The sequence below is a fragment of the Rhipicephalus sanguineus genome, chromosome 9 (genome assembly GCF_013339695.2).
Source record: "Rhipicephalus sanguineus isolate Rsan-2018 chromosome 9, BIME_Rsan_1.4, whole genome shotgun sequence".
Classification (NCBI taxonomy): domain Eukaryota; kingdom Metazoa; phylum Arthropoda; class Arachnida; order Ixodida; family Ixodidae; genus Rhipicephalus; species Rhipicephalus sanguineus.
The window spans coordinates 31,430,413-31,451,848 of NC_051184.2; the positions used below are offsets into that span (position 1 = coordinate 31,430,413).

Consider the following 21,436-nt stretch of genomic DNA (forward strand, 5'->3'; position numbering starts at 1 on the left):
TACACGTCCAATGCTCTACCATTCGAGCTTCAATGGAGGGCACTCCATTGTTCACTTTTTGTAGGATATTTGTGTGCTTAATAGCTGGGAGTGTTAGCCAGCGCCACTCGCAGCCCAGGCTGCGAGTGTGGAACACTCTTTTTTGCCAGAGGACGTCATGGGGTCAATATCTCTCATGGGATGACACATATTTTTTGTTTGCGGCCATCTTCATTGACATGATTTTGATGCGTATACCTTTTACGTCCATTATAGTGGCTTTTTTCAGGCCCTTATGTAGCCTCGTTGCATATACACTTCGCAGTTCATATCATTAAAAGCTTATGTCACTGCATTGGCACTCTGACCATATCTGCCCGTTGGCCTCCCAAAAATTCCAAGTCATCGTCGCTAAGAAAAAGAAGCTCAGGCTTTTTCTCCTTTAGCTACATATGAACTCCTCACTGCTGAAACAACATAGAGGGCACTGATGTCAGGCTATGCCATCCGAAACTGATTTACATTTTTCTTTACATTTAAAGGGACACTAAATGCAAATATTAAGTCGACATTGATTGTTGAAATAGCGGTCCAGAAACCTCGTTCACGTTTTAGTGGTCCGCATCGCGTTAGCGCACTTCAAATCACCCGCCTGAAATCAGACTTTCATACGTCACTGCTGCCGTGCCCAACGTTGCCCGCCTTTACTGCACGACCACCGACACTAGTATCAACAGAGCGAAAGTAGCGGGACCCACAGCAGCGAAAACTGCCATCGAAGCTCTGACTTTCTGTCAGAGAGACTTTCACGAGCATGTAAAACACATGCGGCAGTACGCGATCCCGAAACTACCACTGAGACGCGACCGCGTGAGCGAAGCAGGGTGCCAGGCGAAGGGCAGTTCGGCGAAAACTGAACCTTTGAACCACGCGTGCCGTTCCCCATGGCATCGCCACAGAGGTTCTCTTTTTCATGAATCAAACGAACAAACAGCATTTTATTACGTCTTTTGATGCACGGAAGGTTTTTTTTTTTATCGCTGCTAGTTTGATTACTAGTGATTTATTGTAGGCAGACTCTCATACGTCATCGGGATCACTGAAAATGTCCCACTCGTGGCGCTTATCGTGTGATACATTTAGCTTAATTTCTCGGTAAGTAGGGCACTGCTTTTGATAATATTGCCGTTTTAGACGTTGTCATACATTGAGCTTTCACTCTGACATAAATTGTTATTTGCCTTTAGTGTCCCTTTAAAGAGGTCCTGGACCATTTTTTCAAGTAATCATAGAATGACCTCAATATCAGAGCTTATTGCCCCACGAATCAACTGCTGCAAAAGTTCTCAAATCTGTCGAGAAAAAGCGGAATTACAGGGGTTTGTCACGCGCTTTGTGCGCCTTCTCTCATCGAGCGCTGGAAGCTACACAGGGAGGGATGGCACGGCGGGAAGTAATGTCATGACCTTGAGCGTGTGGAATGAAACGCAATGGCTCTCTCCCATTGTAATTCCTGTTGCAAGTGTGGCTCACTGTGTAATGTTAGCAGACTACAGAGCGCGAAGCCAGCACGTGGCGGCATCTCATGGCAAGAAGTGCATCTGATTCAAATGCCACTTTTGGTTTATGTTGGCTATTGGCCGATAGCATGCTATCTGTTCTACGTCAAACAGCAGGCACCAGCAGCTTCAAAGAGAGTGAGCACAGGCCTCTGTATGAAAATAAGGGTGCCCGAGAAAATGGCAACTTCGTGCTATGCTTTTAAACTCTCTTTGCGGTGCATGATTGTAACATTTAGCTGAGCGGTTCATCGTAGTGTCTGCTATCCGCAGGATGTGTTTGCTCATCATGCCCAAGGGGTGGTTCATGACCCCTTTATGAACAGTTCACTGTTTTTTCCAGAAAATTTATGTAGCAATTTAGTGATTATATTGCTACCACCACTTTCACGTATGCAGGCACTCAAGCAGACCAGAGGTGGCCACCGTGTCTGCGCAGGACAGCTGCTCCCAGACGGCAACGGTGTCATCAGTATGGGGCCAGCCTAGTCGACAGACGGCTACAGTGTTAGCGCGCGAGACGAGTGAGTGAACACTTCTCTTTGCCCTCTCCCTTATTGTACCCACTGCGAGAAGGAAATGATAGGCATTTGTAAAAGGCAATGCCAACCACAAAAGACACAGTAAAGTTGCATTGCCTGCAGGTGGACGAGCTATTAGTCGAGGGTTCAACGAAAACATGACAGGCAGTGCCACATGCGGCATTTGTGACTGCAACAATACCGTAGGTCATCTCCTTATATAGTGTCCTTTCTTTAGCATTGAAGAACAGATGTTGCATGCCGCAGACTGAATGACAGAACATTCGCCAAAAGAAAAATAAAATACCGGGACGATGGCCTTTAACGTAATCGGCACTACGGGTGTTAGGAGCACTGCTGCATGTTCTAATCTGTGATCACCTGTGGTTGTGTAAGGAATGCTATTACTGTGTGTGTTTGTATCACTTGCTTTCCTTTATCCTTTTTATATTGCCACCCGTTTTACCCTCACCCAATGTAGGGTGGCAAACATGTAAAACCAGGTTAACCTCCCTGCCTTTACTTAGCTTTCTTTCTCCCTCTCTCTTCCTCAGTGCAAAATGGACGAACTAAATGAGGTTAACACACACACATTGTCTTTCTTTTTATTCTCTAAATACGAAAACAGAGACCTGCTTTCGTGATAGTTATATCGCATGTGTGTGGTGTCTTTGATTGGCTGTTACCGCAGGGATTGCATCTTCGTCGTGCTGATCTCTTTTACAAGTGGTGAAAATCCAAACCAAGACAGAAACTCTCACTCTAGAGTTGTTTGAATATGGTTCTTATATAACAAGACAATCATAGTTTGTCCAATACCTGCTTTATTTAGGGACAGTTGAATCCACTTTAAGAGACACTGATGTAACAGACGATAGGGTATCAGAGAACACTAGTCTACATCGAAACAGGGGTTTGATCAAAGAGTGAGAACATGCTATCCCGCTTATAAGAGACACCTCACATAGAGGACAAGAACTGCTCTTTGGTGCATGTCTCTTATAAGGGATTCTACTGTAGTAGGCAATAGGAAGCAGTGTGTGCCTGCAAGCCTAACAACTCCCTTGCCGCATTTGCTGCCACTTGAACATTTCTGCATATGCTGTTTTGAAAAATCTGGTACACTGTATGAAAATGCTTTTTCTTTGTAGCAGATCTAAAAAGTGATTGATAGTTCCATATGTATTTGACATATTTTAAATTCATAAGCTATTTAGGGAAAAGCTATAGACAAGAACCATCTGACATTTTGTTCCTTTGTACTGTTCATGCTCCTTAACAATTCACTTCTAGGAGCCACAAGCATAAAGTTCCAACGTTGCTTGTGGCAACCTGTCGCTACTGTCTGTCATGATTGTATAGTAAGACACAGTGGATCCGGCAATGTTACGGTACTCCGTGTTGACAGCTGATTTAGCCAGAAGGCAGGCAAGTGGAAGAAGAGGTGAGACTGCCGCATGCAAGAAGCCTTGTAATGTTGCGGAATTGGCCCGAATTAGTCGAATCTGGCAACTTTGCCCGTAAGCGTTACTTTCTCTCTTGACTGTCCTACATTTCATGCAGGCACCGGCGAGACGCTGCGCTGCGATGTGATCATCGACCAGGTGGCCTCGCTCAAGGTGGTGACCACGACAAGAGTGCTGCTACTTGAGGATTCGCCCGAACTCCTTGAAGTGCAGGGATTCAACCAACAAGGTACTTGCGCTATTAAAGGGACACTAAAGTGAAACAATGACTTGGTTTACATTGATAAATTGTGCTCTGAAAACACTAATGTCGTTAATTTCACCATCATAGGCTTATAGGAGAAAATAGTGGAGAAAATCCAGGTCAATGTTTCGTTCTTCAATTTCGCGCCGAAATACCCGCGTAGGATGGCACAGATTTCAAAGTTTTTCGATTTTTGTCAGCATTGGCTCAAGGAAATTCATTGAAACTTGGTAGGTTAAGTCACCGGCCCTCTCAGAGGGCAATGCATACCTGCCAAGTCTCCCGGATTACCCGGGAGACTCCCGGATTTTGAACGTATGTCCCGGTTGTACGGGTCATAAGAAAATCTCCCGGAAATCCAATTTTGCCCCGCGCGTCCAGTGCTTTGTCTGGCCACATGAGCAAAGTTGTCTGGCCACGTAGCAGAAAGGATTCTTCTTTTCTTTTTTTAACGACGGTAGAAAGGTTCAACTCAGTTTCATTGCGCATGAAGTAGCTGTGCACTTTGCGCCGCAGTGCTGCCAACGCAAACATGTCATAGCGCTGCAGCCGCGTCTTGCCGGTGATGCGCTTCTCAGTTTGGCCCGAGGAATTAAATTTCTGGCACTTCGGGGAGGCAAAGGGTAGCCGTTGCCAATGTCTGTCGAGATAGCGCGTTCGCCAGCGCTCGCGACCGTTCCCGTCTCAACGGCGCCCCTTATGGTCCCTTGCCCGACGAAATAACCGGTAAACAAGCGACGACAGGCCTTGCACGCGGAGTAATGTTATCGCATGTGCCCTTCGCGCGACGGTGACGGCCGGGTCGTTTCATCTCTGCTTCAACCGCGTTCGTCCCTAGCGCTTTTACTCGCACGTGAAACAGACGATGAATAAGCGATGTTTTCGGTTTGGACTCTGTACAGATCAGCGGCGACCGCAAAATACAGCTGACAGTGTCCATATAATTGCTATCGCAGTACCCCCTCCCCCACCCCCCCCCTTTGAGTAGACCTCCCGGATTCCGTTTCTCCAAACTTGGCAGGTATGGCAATGTACTTCATTTTTACCAATTAGAAACAGCGTAGGCCCCAGTAGACGCCGTCAAAGTCAATGACGTCACAGCGATTGGTGTGGGAATTTCAGGGTGGCGTTGCCACCTGCATTTTCTTTTTGCACGTTTTCTCGCTTGCCAAGCATCCTCTCGCAGAAACATTGGTGATTTTGGTATTGTTAAAGGACACTTTATAGAGCTATGCGAACAGCAACATTTTGGGTGCGAAGTGAATTTGAATAATTTTCTAATATTCCTTCAATATTTTTCTAGTACTTCGAGGCAAAATTACAGAAGAAAAGCTACAGAGGATCCCTGAGCATATTCTTATGAGATAGGAACGAGAAAGTTTCTTTTGGCTAGGTTGATGAAGCACTGGAGGGTTGCTGCTAAGTCGTGTACCTTAGATGTATTATGAAGAATGAGAAAACGCGGAGGTCGAATAGTGTTTATTTACATGGTTTGGTACTACCAAAGTGGTGCGGTCAACACTTTACACGTTGGCGCAGGCGCCAGTGCCGGTGGGAAAGGTCCCGTGTTCTCTGCGCACGGCTTTTGCGGACGTCGGACGAGTGTGCGCTTTCGCAGACCTGGCCAAGCAATGCTTTTGTGTTAAAATGTAGTGCAACACATGGCCAAAAAGAAAACTACTCCTTTTGCGTGACAACCCGTACACATGACAGCAACATGCTGTCCGCTGCATGAAAATGAAACTGTGCTGCGAGCTGTTGCGTAGTGACGCGGGTGACGTAATGTACAGTATTGCCATGAGCCTGGATAACTTGACATCTCGCCATTTTTTGGGTGATACTAATGAGTTTTATATCACACTGATTTCGTGGTACTAAGACATTATTCGGAAAGCACGTTTCGCAAAGCGAGTTGATCGAGTATGGAACTGAAACCACGTTTGCGGCATTAGCAAAAGCCAATCACCAGTGGCGATGTAGTGGCATTGCCATCACAAATTGTGACGGAACGCATACAATATGACTTCATTACAACAGACCTTCATAGTGAAGAGGATTTTGATCTTTTGTAAAGGGAGTACTATGTAAAAGCTTAGTACTGTTACAACAGACTTTTATGCAAATACTGAATGGGTATCGTGTAACTGGTGAGAATTAAAAGTAACAAACACGGTCAAAGAACGGATTTATTCTTGTGGGGGGGGGGATGCGGCTTTCGTATCGTGAAAAATAACAAAGTTTACCCTTTTTAAAATCACATTTTCAGTTTCTGTAGCCCTTTTTCTCATTCCAAAATATCTTCACTGAAAACTACATATAAGTGTGGTAAAAATTTTCTTGGGCCTGCCAAGGGGACGATAATTTTTGCGGAAATCGAAAAAAAGAAGCCATAGTTAAAAAGAACTATAGCTCCGCAACGGTGCAACTGGGCGCCGCCATTTTGGGCTCGTCAGAAAGAGCATTTCTCCGTCTTCAAATTTCCCACTTCAGCTAGGTCCGCCACTCAGAAACAAGCGTACAAAAAGCAAAGGTTTGAAGTTCATTTCGAGGCCTCCGATAGGCTGCATCAGCCATGTTGCTTCAGCACGCCTTGCCATCGGTCCAATCCTTGCTCCATGAGAGTGTCGTCTGCGGCTTGCTTGTTGCAAGGTCACGGCTGTCGAAAATTGCGCTACTTAGTGACACATTCGCACTCGTTCTGTGTTCACGGGTCGATCATTTAGAATACAATCACGCTTTAGTTTGGCAGCTGCAAGTGGAAGATCAGTCATCAGATTACAATAATGCACTGCGCTCGTCGCGAACATCGCAGACGCACGTCTTGGACCGACTTGCAGTTAGATGTTCTGCTTATCAGCACTTTGGACCTTGAGACGAAGGCCATCACGGGATGACTTTTTGTACTCTCGATCAAGCATGAAGTACTTTGAACCGTCGGGCACCGCTGCCACACACACTGCGACCGAGGTTACTGCTCGGAGTTGTGGCTAGGCCTAACTCCTCTCACCGCACCGATGTACAAAACGGATCAAAACTTTGCGGACAGGAACATTGCGCCAGTGGACATGCAAAAGCGAAGAAGCCACAATGTGTTTCGTCACAAGCAAGGAATCGCATCGCTCACTGGCTCCTCGGAACCGTGGATGGGCATTTTACGTATCAGCAGCGGAATCTCCAGCCAAGCTCGTTGCGCAGCGACTGCTTGGAGGACCGGTGGAAGTGGCTAGCAGTTTCGCACGTCGGTTCCCCAAAACACAAGACCAAGCACGCTTCACGCAGATTTTTCGTCATTATATTTATTTTCCGTTGTTATATAACGTTGTGTTTATTTTCCAGAAGCTCGAATACTTCGAACAGTAAAATTCTGGTGCAAATTGAATAGCAAACACTATTAGAAAAATATTCGAAAGTTCGAATATTCGCACACCCCTAGCAATTTACTGATACGGGAAAAATGGTTTTTCTCTTTAGTGTCCCTTTAAGCTTCATTTAAAGTGGATAGCTTCGTTTGACTCTTTTGACCGTTCCGTGATGGTTGGACTTTTTATCTCCCATACAGAGGTGCCTAACTATTGTATTTATTGAGATATCATCATCATTAACCTGACTGTGCCCGCTGCAGGGCAAAGGCCGCTCCCATGTTTCTCCAATCAACCCGGTCCTGCGCCTGCTGTGGCCATGTTGTCCTCGCAAACTTCATGCTTTGTCGCTGAGGCCATGCTTTTTCGCTGGAATCTGAAAACGTTGCAACTGTTGAGTTCCAAGTTTGAGGTGTGATCATTATGCAGGGGGTGGGGGGATGAAAATTTGACGACAAAAATCAGGGGTACGATCACTACGCAAGTACAATCATTATCATTATGCAAGTAAATACAGTATATTCAGCCCTGTGAAACACATATGCTGTGAGGCGAGAGCTTTGAGATATCTGATGGTTTAATTGACACAGTGGGGGAATGTTGGGAAGGGAAGGCTTCTTCCACTGTGCTTTCCCCCTTTGGCAGCTGCAGGAAAGGGTTGTGATTGTGTTGAGGAGGAGGGCAAACTTTTCCCACCCTGTCTTGCCAACACGGAAGAGAATTAGCTTTGTTGAGTGGCTGTACAACAACTGCTTCCTCAATGTCTTCGTTGTGTCAAATATGTGCCTTCAAGTGCATCATTTGAAGCGAATGACTTCTAGAGGCTTTAGGATACATTCACTTGCTTTGAAAACCGTTGTCTGTTTTGCAAGCGGAGCATTGTGGTGATGCTCCTTTTTTCTTTGTTTGCTGCTTTGCAGGGGATACGTTCTCCTCCATTGAGGGCATGTCCTTTGACTGGAGCCTACAACAGTACGAGCCCGTGCTCAGGTGAGTGCGTGGCAAAGGGACACTCGATTGAAATGTTGGGTTCAGGGGCTGAGACCAAGGATGTCAGTTTCCATTCTTAATTAAGTACTTACAGTGAACTTAAATTCTTATGCTGCACTGGTAGCACAAGGAATGTCCATACTGGGACATTTTGCATACATTGATGCTTATCCTGGCGTTGCTGGGATGACCTGCAGGACTTTATTCGTAGAACTAGCATGACAGCCAGTTTTGCCATGCTAAGCCTGCTAGTAACTGAGTGGTTGCTCATGAACATTGAAACCGGTTCAGGCAGCCATAAGCGATTTCTTTCAAGTGGCATAGTTCCTTAACATTTGACCATCAATGAGCCAAAACTGATAAGTGGCCACTGTCAAACTTGAGGTATTTAAAGACATGTAATGACAGTTCACACTGTAAGGTTGAGGTTGAGAACTGAGGTTGAGGTTAGAAACCGAGGTTGAGTGGGCTGGCCCCTGTGTGGAATACAAAGTGTAAACAAGTATCTTAGTATGCAGTTTCATTACTGTGTGAAGCCCCTTTATAAAAGGGCTGATTTTACAATGTGGTATAAGAGACACCAGTTCGACTACATCGAAATAGGGGTTGATCAGAAAGTGAGAACACGGTACCCTCCTTATAAGAGACGCATCATGTAAGGGACAAGAACTGCTCCCTGCTGCATGTCTTTTATAAAGGCGTTCAACTGTGTTGAACATACTTTGTTATATCAAGGGTGTCGGTGTATTCATGCTTGTTATTTTCAGGTTCAACTGTGTTCCGTTGTCTGTGGGAAACCAACAACAGGGGTATTACATGCAGCCTAGCCAGCTGAAGCAACAGTTCTCAGCACATGCTGCGATTTTGCACTTCAAAATTTACTGTTCATCTTGAGGAGCATGTACCCAGTGAGAACGCCCAGTGAGAACGCCCAGTGAGAATGCCCAGTGAGAACGCCCAGCTAGAAGATTTAGGAGTGCGTGCGCCCCTGAGGACATACATAGACAGGTCCGATGCATCGGCCTAAGGCAAAGGTCGATACAGGCGCATATCTATTATTGTTCGAAATTTTAACGTCTTTGTGGCCTATCTGTCAAATAGTATTGGCATATTATAGTTACTTCCAATCTATTAGCATAACCCAGAGGGTGTGGTGTTGACCAGCTGTGCTTGAGGTCACAGGTTAACTCTTTCCTTACCGCGGGGAAAATGGGCGTTTTTCAAAGGTTGCACTAGATCTTTTTTGCTGAAGGAACTACTGCATCTAATATTTTGTGATACATAAATGAAAAGCAGAATTAACCCTTTGTGCGTCAGCGGGACTCATATGTCCCACTTTCCTTCTGCAGAAAAATTTTTCTCCCACATCACCTGTTGCAATTAGTCCAGCGCAGAGGGGCTGCTATCTTACCAAAGCCTGTGTAAGCTCGAGAAAAATTGTTTTACTGCGGTTTCAGAAGGTGGCGGTGGTGTCACAATGTCATTGAAATTTGTTCCATTTTTTATGGAAGCTTCTAAATTTTCTCTTCATTCAGATAAAAGAAAACTGTCATTCAAAATGCCAGGTAATTTTCTCTTTTTCCGGTTTTCTAGAGAGGCAATTTGAGCTCCTAGTCATCACATGCTTTTGTAGACTTGTGCAGTAACTTGACTGATAAATGTATCGAAACACAATCATTTGCGAAATCGCTACGCTGTTTGCTAAGCATAATTGTGGATAATGGTGCATAAGAACAATTTTCTTGATATTATATACATCTTGAAAAGTGGGCAGATATTCAGGGACGATATCAGTACTCGACTGTTTCAACGGTGGAAGAAGGCACAACAAAATCGACAAAAAATGGTTCGTGTATGTGGTGTAGCAAGCTTTACGGGAACAGACCACAGCCCTACGAAGGCTTGTAAAGCGAATGTACAGGTGCTCCTCTTCTGCTGGAAATGAGGTGCACACAACGTTCCTCCACACAACTTGAGAATTGCTTTTCTGCGTCACTTGTTTTGGCCGTTTCATTCTAAATATCCAGTGATGTGATCCCATGAAGGTACCTTCATGAGCCAGTGGGACATACATATGTGTCTCACTTTTTTTGCAGTTAAGTACTGGCTTGATTTTGATGAAATTTGTTTTATACTATTTCTTTGTGGTTTATATGTATGGTATACCACAGCCAGTTTTTATAACATCGTGCCAAAAATATAGGCGAACCTACGAAGGGTCAATGATCTTTTCATGCATACAAGTTTCATTAACGAGATGAATGTCACGCGAGCAATATAATTTGCCAAATTCAAGATTGCAGAACAAAATTGAACAGTTTGTAATGACATGCTTCTGTCTACTAAGAAAAAAATAGAACAAATTATGAGATATACAAAATGTGCTGCTGTCTAACAGGCACCATCTCTGAAAGACTCAAATTTTTTCATTGAGCAGGACTTTCCCGATAAAAATTTTACTGTAAGCACTGCAACGGGCATGTCATGTGGCAAAGCAGTTCCTCATTGTAAAGCACAGCATAATGTCGCATGTCTTACAGTAAACTCTTGTTTTCCACTTGGTTTTCCAGTCGCACTTGCATTTCTTAGTTTCTTTAAGTTTCCATCCTGGGAGGCTGGTGCTGAAATGCAAACTGAGACGGCCTGAAGCAGAAAGCTAAGCTGACTGACGTTCTGGGCTGGGTTGCATCGTCGTTGCTCTCAGAGTCAAAGTCCGACCAAAAAGCAGCCTTAAAGGCCAACTCCGGCGATTTTTGGAGGTCGATAGATCTCAATGAAATTCGCTGGGTACGTTCCTTTGCACGTTTCCGTCATTTATGCCAAATTACAGGCTTGAGACATGCGCAGATTGTTTGCAAATGAATTTTAAAGATTGTCTGCAAACACCCTCCTGGCTTCCCACAATTATTGGCAACATTGCGTCTGTGACGTCAGTATTGGGAAGGCGGCGGAAGTGACGCAGCCGAGGGCACCGCTAACTTCGGCGCTTCGGCCGCTACAGCGAGCTTCTGTTGTGCACAAGGCGACAGACAGCGTTGGTTTGGCCGGCGCTTCGCTGGTCGTTCCAGCTGTCACAGTTTTCATACTCTGCGCCGGCGTGACCGGCATGCCTTGCACGACTTCCGGTTTGTTCGTAACAACGTCTACGTCATACGTAGACAGTACACTCGGTTGGGTTTCGGTTTCTGTCTTGCGCTTTTTTGCTTATTTAAAATTATTCTCCAATTTGCAGAGTATTTCTGCTATCGGGCCCGTAACAGGAGCGTCTCAGGAACATAAAAGCACCATTACTTTGACATGGCCAAAAAATCGCCGGAGTTGGCCTTTAAGACTTGCTGCAGCTCGTTAAATCAATAAAATCAGCCGAAAACTCACCAGAATGCCAATATCTGCAATCTTTCAAAGTGCGTGTGCTCACGCCGCATCCGGTGAAGGCCATGTTTGCTTTCAACTTAGATGATCGTGCGACATTAGAGTGTGTGCAAAAAGCAAGATTATGTGGGAACAAAATGAAGTACATAAAAAAGAAAACTATAGTTCTCCTTCCTGATGGATGGCACAGTGTGCTTATGAATGGTGCAAAATGTCTCTAAAGTGGCAATTTAAACCATCGATAGCGGGCTATTGACGTTGATAGCTAAGTGATGTTGGTCGCGGTTTATAGCCAGTGACTTATAGGGCTTATTTTGCACCTAAATATTCATTTGCAGTTCATTCTTTTAATACTATGTACATAAATGTATAGGCATAATAGATCCCCTACTTCTACTTTTCGCTGAAAACCACGAATTTTTGGGTGAGTGTCATGCCCCTTTAATCAAATCTCCTTAGTGTCTCCTGGTCAGCAGTGGTTCCCCATTGACCAGAGCAAATGTAGTGATGAGTTTGACTTCAATCAGGTTTGTGCCAGCTTCGGAGTGGCCGTATGAGCTGCCAAGCCCTGGACTGCTTCTCTGGGAATCAAAGGGCCGTCGTGGCTGGGCGGTGCTTCTCGAGGGCAGGGCGGCGGGCACGGCACGGGTGTCCGTGCGCCCCATGCACACGGCCTACAAGGACTTGACACCTCAGGATCTGGAGCTCCGGGTCGTGGACAGCGTGCAGCTTGAACCCTCGACCGTGTACCTTTTGCCTGGCTGCCAGGCCTGCTTCCGGCTGCAGCGATTGATGCAGGGACGCCCACCAAGCCGTCAGTACCAATACGGCATTCAACTGCGACAGTTTTATGAAAGGAAAAACAGTTGGGATGGGCAAATACTAGTAAATTTGAAGTTCGAAGTGAATTCGAAGTGAATAGTGATTTGGTTGAATAATTTGGAATCGAGTAGTTTGAATGTCACATGTTATAAAGGAAAATGGGCACTTTTGTCATGATCTAACTTACTTGCACAAAATTTCCAAGAATTGGAACTAGGCGTGTGCGAATGTCACTTTTGTTTGTTCGAAGCGAAGTGCAAGCAACTTTGAATAGTAGCAAGATTTGAATAGCAGTAGGGTAACAGTTAGAAGCAGTAAAATATGTTGTTTTAAAATTTACAATACTTAATGCATATAAGCCCATATAACAAGCTTTTCAACTTTAAAAAAATGATTAACCGAGGTGAATGTAATGCCGCATTTTCTCACATATAACCTGCACCCCTAACTTTAACTCCCACTTTTTAAAGACATTTTTCTCGTTTTTTGGTATGTACAGAAAATATGGTATTTACATTTAACCTTGAAGTGTGGCTTTACGGCAGTGCGTATTTTCTTTTGATAAGTGGTTTCACAGCATAGCACCCCTGCGCTGCAGTGGCAGTGAAACCACCTTTCCAGGTGGCTACATGCAGTCAAATATACGTTTATTCGTTCATTTCGAATAATTGAAATTCATGTCGAAGCCAATTCAAATACAGTAATATTCGTGAAATATTCGAAGCACTCGAATATTTGCGCATGGCTACAAAACAATTGTCCACCTGTTTTGTGGCACAAAGCTTCAAAGGAAAGTCGTATGAACTAAGAAAGAAAGCTTTGTAGTTGAAAAAAAGTTTTGCAAGTATTCGGGCCAAGGAGTGATGACGGGTTAGTGTGGTTACTCTATCATGTAATCTACATTTGTATCTGAGCAAGACTGCCTTGCCATGTTCAGTGTCCCTGCTTCAAATTGTTGATTATTTTGCCCTTGCACTGCGATCTGCCTGCATGCTATGAAAGAAGAGAAAGAGCTTAAAATGTCTGGCAAATCTTTGCAACTCCGTTTGTTCTTGGTGGATCCTAAACATTTTTGCGGCGATTGATTCGTGAGGCAGTGAGCAGTTTCGCGTAAACAACGGCAACGGTGGCAGCATGAAGTAATAATGCCGTTTCGGACCTTGAATTTGAGCAGACAGTCGGGAACACCAGATGCCAAAGCCTTCCACCAGTGTCCGAAATTTCAGATGTCCTTGCAACATTGATTCTCTGGGGCTTGTGGCGGTGCCGTGAAAGCATCAGAAGTTTCGAGCATGTTTGAAAAACTGGGTTTCTCGAAAATCGGCAGTTGACTGCTCAAGAAGGCAAAGCTGTTAAACTCACTAGAAATTTTATGAAGCTGTAAAATAATAGTAGTTAAATGTGGAGATGACCTGCGAAATTCAGGAGTGTTATCTCTGAGTGGATTGTTGGTGCACCTTCTGGCGATGTTGAGTGAAACCTGCATGCATGTTTGCAGCTGTGGCCCCGTCGGAGCGTTACACCCAGCGCATCGAAGACAGCCGGGTGGCAAGACTAGAGGGCCTGTGCGTGTTGGCCCGAAAACTGGGTCAAACACAGGTGCTGCTGACCAATGCACGTATCCTTTGCTGCTGAAGTGCACTGTGTCATTTGTTTCATTAACGCAATTTTTCATTGTGCTTTCAATATTCGAGCTCACTCCCTAAATTTTTTTGACTCATTTTTAACCAGATAATAGTGTTCCAAGGTTAGTTCTAAATTGACGAAATTACCTTGAAGAAAACCCCTGTTATGTGCACCCATGGAAGCATCAAAGTATGCTCGTTAGTCCTGATTTAGACAGATGTCAAACGTTCTGCCACACTACTGGCATCCGTCACAGAGACGGGTTTTTCTCGCCGCCCATTTTTCAAAAATGGTACACTGGCGATATTAAGTGGGTCTCCCAACATCGCCGACGTGTAATTCTAGGAGAAAGTGACGAGAAAATCTTTGTCCCGACTTACGCCAATGCCACGATGGAGTACTTGAAGGTTGTGTGAACGAGGCCTTAGTGCTCTCCTAAGGAATGAACTCTGATTTGTCAGGTAGTGTCAGATTTTTCCCAATCTTCCGCAACATTTTTTAGCCGGTGAATGTTCCTTAGCAGCTTCCAGACCTGTCCGTGGATGGCCGCCAGCCGACTGCTGATGTGCACGTCGTCAAGCCGAGCTACTTGCGTGAGGAAGCTTGCTTCTTCCTGTCAAAATAGGCAGTTAATTAAAAAAACAAACTAAATAGCAAGAACGCCACTACCAGTTGTCATGGAGGCTATCGTTTCTGTAGTAGAAAGCAGTTATGTAATTCAGAAATTCGGTGAAGATTTTGGCAAGAGAATGGGTCAGTTTTATCACTTAACACATCCATGATGTGTTCTTGTAGGGTTGTAGCAGATGCTTAGGGATTAAACTTGCTGTATAGAAGGACTTTGCTGTATAGAAGCAGCCAGTGTTGCTCAGAATGTCATTGCCAGATTTGTATAACGTACCTGTAGGCTGCCAGAATTGCCACTATGGCATCCACTGTTTAACTCCATTCTTACCTCAACATTTGATTTTTGAAGGTACTTCAGGATAAGTTCAACAAGATACACACAAACCGATAATGTATGAGATCGTAACTTTAGTGAAAGCAGTAATTGCTCTAGTACTGGTATTGTATCGTGTTACATTGTACCATCGTGTATGTACAGTATGTTTCACTTCTGTGAAATTCTCATTAGGTTGCATTTACAAATGTCTTTTCTGCTGGAACCTACGTTAGGGTAGAGATTGCAGTTAACAAACTCATAAAGGGCTTCTCGTCGTAGCATTTGTCTATCGTGTGCATAATATGTATCGAACTCATGAGCATTTGTTTTTGGTTTGATATGAACGGGCTTGAAATTGAAACATAAGAGACGCCAACCATTAAAAGTGCACAAGCTTGCATCATATGCCATACTCTCTTGTGCTCGTTGTTTGATGATTGTTGGTCCAACGAAGACGTTGCGTGCTCCTCACACTCTCCCTGTGTGCCTGTACTATACTTTGTAGGCCTGTCAGTGTCTCCGGGAGACGCTTGGGTACTTGAGCGTGGAGCCTCGTACTGGGTGGAAGTGCAGCTTTTTGATGAGCAGCAGCATCGGATCCACGCCAGTGAGGTAAGCTACGAAAACTGTTCCCTACCAGCGCTACTGTGCTGCAGTTAATTTTAACTTTAATCAAGGTTTAACTTTAATCAAGGCAAAAGCACTATACATCTCATGCGAACGGGGCTTTGAATGAAAAGCCGGCCAGAGAGAAGTGAAGAAAAAATAATCGCATGACATCTAGGGGAGCAAAGGCCATACAAAAGTGGGTGAAAGCATGGCTGTGCAAGTATATGATGATGATCTGAACAAATTGAGCAGTGAGTTAATTGGTGATCAGTGAAAGTCAGTTATGTGATAATCAAAGCAAAGGAGTACTGAGTTAATTAGTGAAATTACAGTCAAACATGGATATATCGAACTCGAAGGGGATAGTGAATTAGTTCTACATATGAAAAATTCGATACAGGCCCCCGAGACCTTACCAGTGGCGGACGATCACCTACAATCAGCGCATTCAAGAATGACAACTAATTCTGCACACACGATGCAACAGAATGTTTTATTTACGTGAAAAAAGATCGCTTATCTTGGCCTGCTTCTTCGTCTTCGAAATGAAGTTCCTTTGTTCCTGCTCTCCGAGCCCACGGTAACGCAGAGAAAGCATGAGAAAGAGAGAGAGAGAGAAAAAAAGGAAAAAAAAAGGCATTCCGCAAGTTGGAGAATGCGCCCAACAGGAGTACAGTCCGAGCCCTCTCGCCCTCACGTTTTTCGAGCGTTTCGGGTGTCGGCGGAGGCGCGGTGCCGCGAAGGTGGCGAAGGTCGCAGTGCGCAGCGAGTGCCGAAGCGCACCTTCCACCTCGCACGGCGTTTGATATATCCGATGGCGGGTAAAAATACCGTTCGATATAAACGTGCGAATTTCTATACTTTTACAAAAGATTTTCAAGGGGATAATTTGCGAGTTCGATATAGGCGAAAATTTGATATAGGTGGGTTCGATATATCCGTGTTCGACTGTATTATGTAATGTAGTGAACATTGCATGTCAATCTAAAGCACATGGTAAAACAGCCACACTGGATTGCTTTTGCCTTCAAGTCATCTTAGATGAATGCACAAGGGTCTTGCAACAAATGTTAAACAAAAGGAGGGCATGTTTGGTCTGCTGCCTTACTTTTTTTTTGTGATTAGGAACCAAGTGATAAGCAGTCGGCGAAACCAGAAAGACCAGTGAGTAGATTGTTTTATTGAAATGTAAAAATAAGGTAAAGGGAAACTAAAATGGACGAAAAGGCAACTCACCGCCAGGAGAGCTAAATCCGTACATTTGGCATTAGGTGCATGGTGCTTTATTGATTAAAGGGACACTAAAGAGAAACAATGAAATGGTTTAGATCGATAAATTGTGCTCTGAGAACTCTGTCGTTAATTTCACCATCTAGGTCTATTAATAGAGGAGAAAATCAAGGTGAAAGTTTCATTTTTAAATTGTGCGCCGAAACCTCCGTGCCAGAGCCGTATATTCCCTTTGGGAGAGTTCGGCGCTCTTTTGATCTCGCCGCCAGTCTGGCAACAGCGCGCTACCGCGCGCCGACGCCATTTCGTGCCGAGGTTTCTCGTGATGCTGTACCCGTGACGTCGCTGTCGGCATTTATGCTTCCTCTGTGACCGACCTAGTGTGTCTTTGCTGCTGTTCGTGCACGTGTCGGCTGCGTGGAACATCGTGGACCTGCACGGACGTCGCAATGGTAGCTTGCAGCGCAGTAGCCCGCGGCGGCGGGAGTTGGCGACACTAGGTTTGTCACGTTACGTTGACGCGAAAACAGAGCACTCTATACTCCCACTTGCGCGACGCACTACGTCGCCTTGACGCATGCGCAATTGAGCGCACTTGGCGTCCCTTCTTCACGTAGAGACACAGACGCAGTTCAGTCTGGATAACGTCGCCGGCGTGGAATGCAGCATGTCGCATCTCGCGCCGGCTGCAGCCGGGGCGCGTTGACGGACGCTGGGCGCGTCAGTCGCATCGCGCGTTGGCCTATAGAGTGCTGCACGTTTGTTAGCGTAGCGTCACTGTGCCGAGCGTGCGCGCGCGTCGACGTTACGCTGGAGTATATCAGCCCCTTAACTCGCTGAAGAAAGGGTTCGCCAGAGACGGAGCGTTGCGGGCGCACGCCAACGCGAGCTTACAGTGCCGCGGCACAAAATGGCTGGCGGACAGCGCCGCCGCTAAATTTGGATGGTTGTTGGCTCCGCCCCTCCGCCGAACTCTCCGAAGGAATATACGGCTCTGCTCCGTGCGTGACGTCATGAATTTCAAAGTGTATTTATCGTATTTTGTTGTCATTGGCTCAGCAAAATTACCCCAAACTTGGGATGTTACGTCTATGGCCCCCTCAGAGGACAATGTACTTCATTTTTGCCGATTAGGAACTATGTAGTCTCTAGTAGGCGCCATCAAAACATGTGACATCACGGTGAATGGTGCAGAAACTTCGAGGTGGCGTTGCCACCCACATTTTGTTTTTGCGCGTTTTCTCGCTTACTAAGCGTTTTCTTGCAGCAAGCGTGGTGTTTTTGGCATCTTTAATAAAAATATTCTTTACTAATATGAGAAAAATCGTTTTGCTCTTTAGTGTCCCTTTAAGCTACCATGACAACCATACTGTGACATTTTGGGCGTATGTACTTGTTTTGGGTTTTCCGTGGGAGTGTAGGCTAGTGTTGCTCCTTATACGCCATGTCACTTCATTGTTGTTTTGTTCATTGTAGCATTCAGTCAAATGCCTCTGCTGCGAGCCCTTCAACAATGAGTGCAACAATGAGTGAACAATAAAATGACCTGTATAATGAAGAATTCTTTTATTTTTTGTCCCACAGCTATAATGCTAGAGTGATGGTGCATGGCATTTACAACGAAGTGACCTGTGATCAAAGCATTTTGAGGTCCTGAGCACTTTGTCACGGAGAGGATTGGCCGTATATTTCGGAATTGAAAAACACTATTATATGAGTTGCAAAGCAAACAGTACTGGTATCAAATGAAACAGGAGCAGGAACAGGTAATCGCGTGCAAATTTTTTTAGGTTTAATGTCAACGAGAGCAGTGTTATCATCCATCAGCATAATTACAGCTGAGTACAGTCACCTATGTACAGTCACCTATGTGAAACATGAAAGTGCAGTCACCTATGTGAAACGGTATTGTCACACTGTAGGGTCTAAGTCTTTGATTTCCTTTTCTTTGCAGGGTCTCCAAGTGGACGTGCATTTTCCTCCCGAATATTTCCAGGTAGACTACTCTACGGAAAATGGCACTGTTCACTGGGTGCGCACCCTTCAGAATGGCCACACTGTCATTCGGGCAGAACTGCTGGGTTGTCGGCAACCGGTGAGTTCCACAGTGTATGACGAGCACTGCAGGTCGCATTCGTGAACGTTTTCAGTTACACATTCATGTGGAATATCTAATTAAAGTAAACATTCTTTTAAAGATGAACTCTGAAGGAATATCAAAGCTTGTTTATCTTACCAGAAGTTCAGCTTATTGAGCTGCCCCCAAAGAGGACATTAACACATTAAAGGGAGCTAAATATTGTCACGTGGTCGTGACTGTGAAAAAGCAATCGCAGCCTGCTATATTGGGCATACTTGTGCCCGGAAGAAGAAAGACACTCAAAGTGCAATATCGGAGCACGCAATTGGTCGTCGAATAATCTGATCAGCTGTAAGGCAAGGCATGTCGGCATTTATACATTCCACTTTCTCGAATAAGGCATAAGAAGGTTGTAGGTTCGGTCCCTATCAGTGGCATGTTCATTTTTCATCCACAATTAACTCCTTTCCATTTATGTCGTAATTACTACACTACAGCTAAAAACTAGAAATAATGTTCCCTATGGCTCCCTTGGCTTCATTGTTTGTTGGTAAAACTGTGCCTTGTGGTTACCCATTACTGTTGTTACATCAACATCCTTATTGCAAACTTGATTTGATTCGTAACCTCCCTTTCTTTCCTTGCTTCTCTCTCTCTCTCTCTGATTTGATTTGATTCTCAGGACGGGTCACTGCTGCCAGCCACGGCATTAGGTGAGCAGTCTGTGTCCATTCAAGAGAGGCTGACAGTGCAACCCGAGGAGGTCTGGCTACCCTGGGAGCCCGAGAAGCAGCCAGCGTACACAGTGGAAGTGCACGCCTACGGAGGCACGGGAGCTCCTGTACGATGGCAGCTGGACCAGGAAGCACCGGCGTGGGCCACGGTCGAGGGCCCCACACTGGGCCCATCGGCCACAGTGGTGATGCGAGGGGGTCCCGGTCGCGTACAGCTGGTGGCGAGCGACAGCCACTTCACTCCAGCCAGCACGTGGGTGTCACTCGTTCCTGTGGTCGAGCTGGAGGCCCACGGCGCACCCGCACTCGAGGCTGAGCTCCCCACCGGAGAGCTGCTGGTGGCCGTTGCCATGTATGGTCGTGACCGTAAGCGACTGCTTGTACAGTTGTTGCTATGTATGCTCGTGACGGTACAGTTGAACCTCATAACTAGGGACGGGCGAATAGCAAGTTTGAGATTCGAAGCGAATAGTGATTTGATTGAATAATTTTGAATCGAATAGTTTGAATAGCGTATATCACATATTAAGGAAAATGGGGATGGTTGTCATGACCCAACTAACTTGCACAAATATTTTTAAGAATTGAAACTACGCATGTGGAAGCAACTTCGAATAGTAGCAAAATTTGAACAGCAGTAGCAATAGCAAGTTATAAGTGGTACAAGATGTTAAAATTTAAAATTTACTATACTTCGCACATGTAAGTCCATACATATAAAATACGCTTTTAAATTTTAAAAATAATTGCTTGAGATGAAGGTAAGATGTACATTTAACTTTTGTGTGGCCTAGCGGCACTGCGAATTATGCAGGATAGTTGGTTTCACGGCATAGCACCGCCGCGCTGCAGTGAAACTATTTTTACAGGGAGTTATATGCTCTCAAATATACATATATTCGTTCACTTCGAATACTTCGATATTTCGGATGATCTAAATTCCTGTCGAAGTGAATTTCTATATGTACTGTAATATTCGTTCGAATATTTGAAGTGCCCGAATATTCGCCCATTGCTACTGTAGTGTAATGATTTTGACCTAAATTGAAACTAGTTAAAGTGGACGAAAAATCACCGTTTCCACCAGTGGGATCTAAACCCATAACCTTCAAATTACACATCTGATGCTCTACCAATGGTACCACTTGTTTGAGCATCAGATGCATAATTCAAAGGCTGTGGGTTCAGATCCCACCAAAGGAAAGGGTGATTCTTTGTCCACTTTAATTCCTTTCAATTTAGGTCAACATTATTACACTACAGATAAGAAAAGAACAAGTAATCTCCCCTATGCTTTCTTTCGCTTAATTGCCTGTCGCTTTCGTTGTGTCTATGAAAAGAAACGAGCCCCTCGAACAATTCCCCTTCTTTCGTGCTTGAGTGTAAGCGATTGCTTGTATGGGCGGCACCATGTATATTGTTGCGACTGTTGTGGATTGCTTGTACAGTCATGACCAAAGCAATTGCTTGTATAGTTGGTGCAATTTATGGTCACGACAGCAATTGATTACTTTTGTGCTTGTTGCCTTATATGGTCGTGACACTAAGTGATTGCTTGTATGGTTGCTGCCATCTATGGTAGTGTCGTGACCATAAGCGATTGCTTGTATTGTCGTTGCCATGTGTGGCTATGACTGCGGATGATAGCTTGTGTGGTCGTTTCTATGTATGATCGTGATCCCCTAAGTAATTGCATTTCCAGCTGCTGTTGCCACTGTAATTGAAACACTTGAAGGTACAGCACTTCTCTCGCAAACGCTGCGGTTGGTGATTTTGGCAAAACTTGATCTACCGGAACTTTGTCGTTCATATGTAAAAAAGTCTGCCAAAATCTTTCAGCCAAGGTAACCCACCGTGCTGTCTTAGTATGTAGGATGTCGCGCTTCTAGGCTCGAGGGCGCG

At 44.9% G+C, this 21,436-nt stretch overlaps 1 protein-coding gene across 1 annotated transcript in view; it reads left to right on the forward strand.

The window, feature by feature from the left end:
- LOC119404916 (nuclear pore membrane glycoprotein 210-like) overlaps window positions 1-21,436 on the forward strand; it is an 81,153-nt gene that overhangs the window by 1,710 nt on the left and 58,007 nt on the right. Inside the window, exons 2-10 of the mRNA XM_037671610.2 lie at window positions 1,938-2,062; window positions 3,623-3,754; window positions 8,049-8,118; window positions 12,018-12,304; window positions 13,811-13,930; window positions 14,469-14,531; window positions 15,387-15,493; window positions 18,675-18,815; window positions 19,483-19,900. Coding sequence (XP_037527538.1) covers window positions 1,938-2,062; window positions 3,623-3,754; window positions 8,049-8,118; window positions 12,018-12,304; window positions 13,811-13,930; window positions 14,469-14,531; window positions 15,387-15,493; window positions 18,675-18,815; window positions 19,483-19,900 — 1,463 coding nt within the window. The remainder of the gene's footprint in view (window positions 1-1,937; window positions 2,063-3,622; window positions 3,755-8,048; window positions 8,119-12,017; window positions 12,305-13,810; window positions 13,931-14,468; window positions 14,532-15,386; window positions 15,494-18,674; window positions 18,816-19,482; window positions 19,901-21,436) is intronic.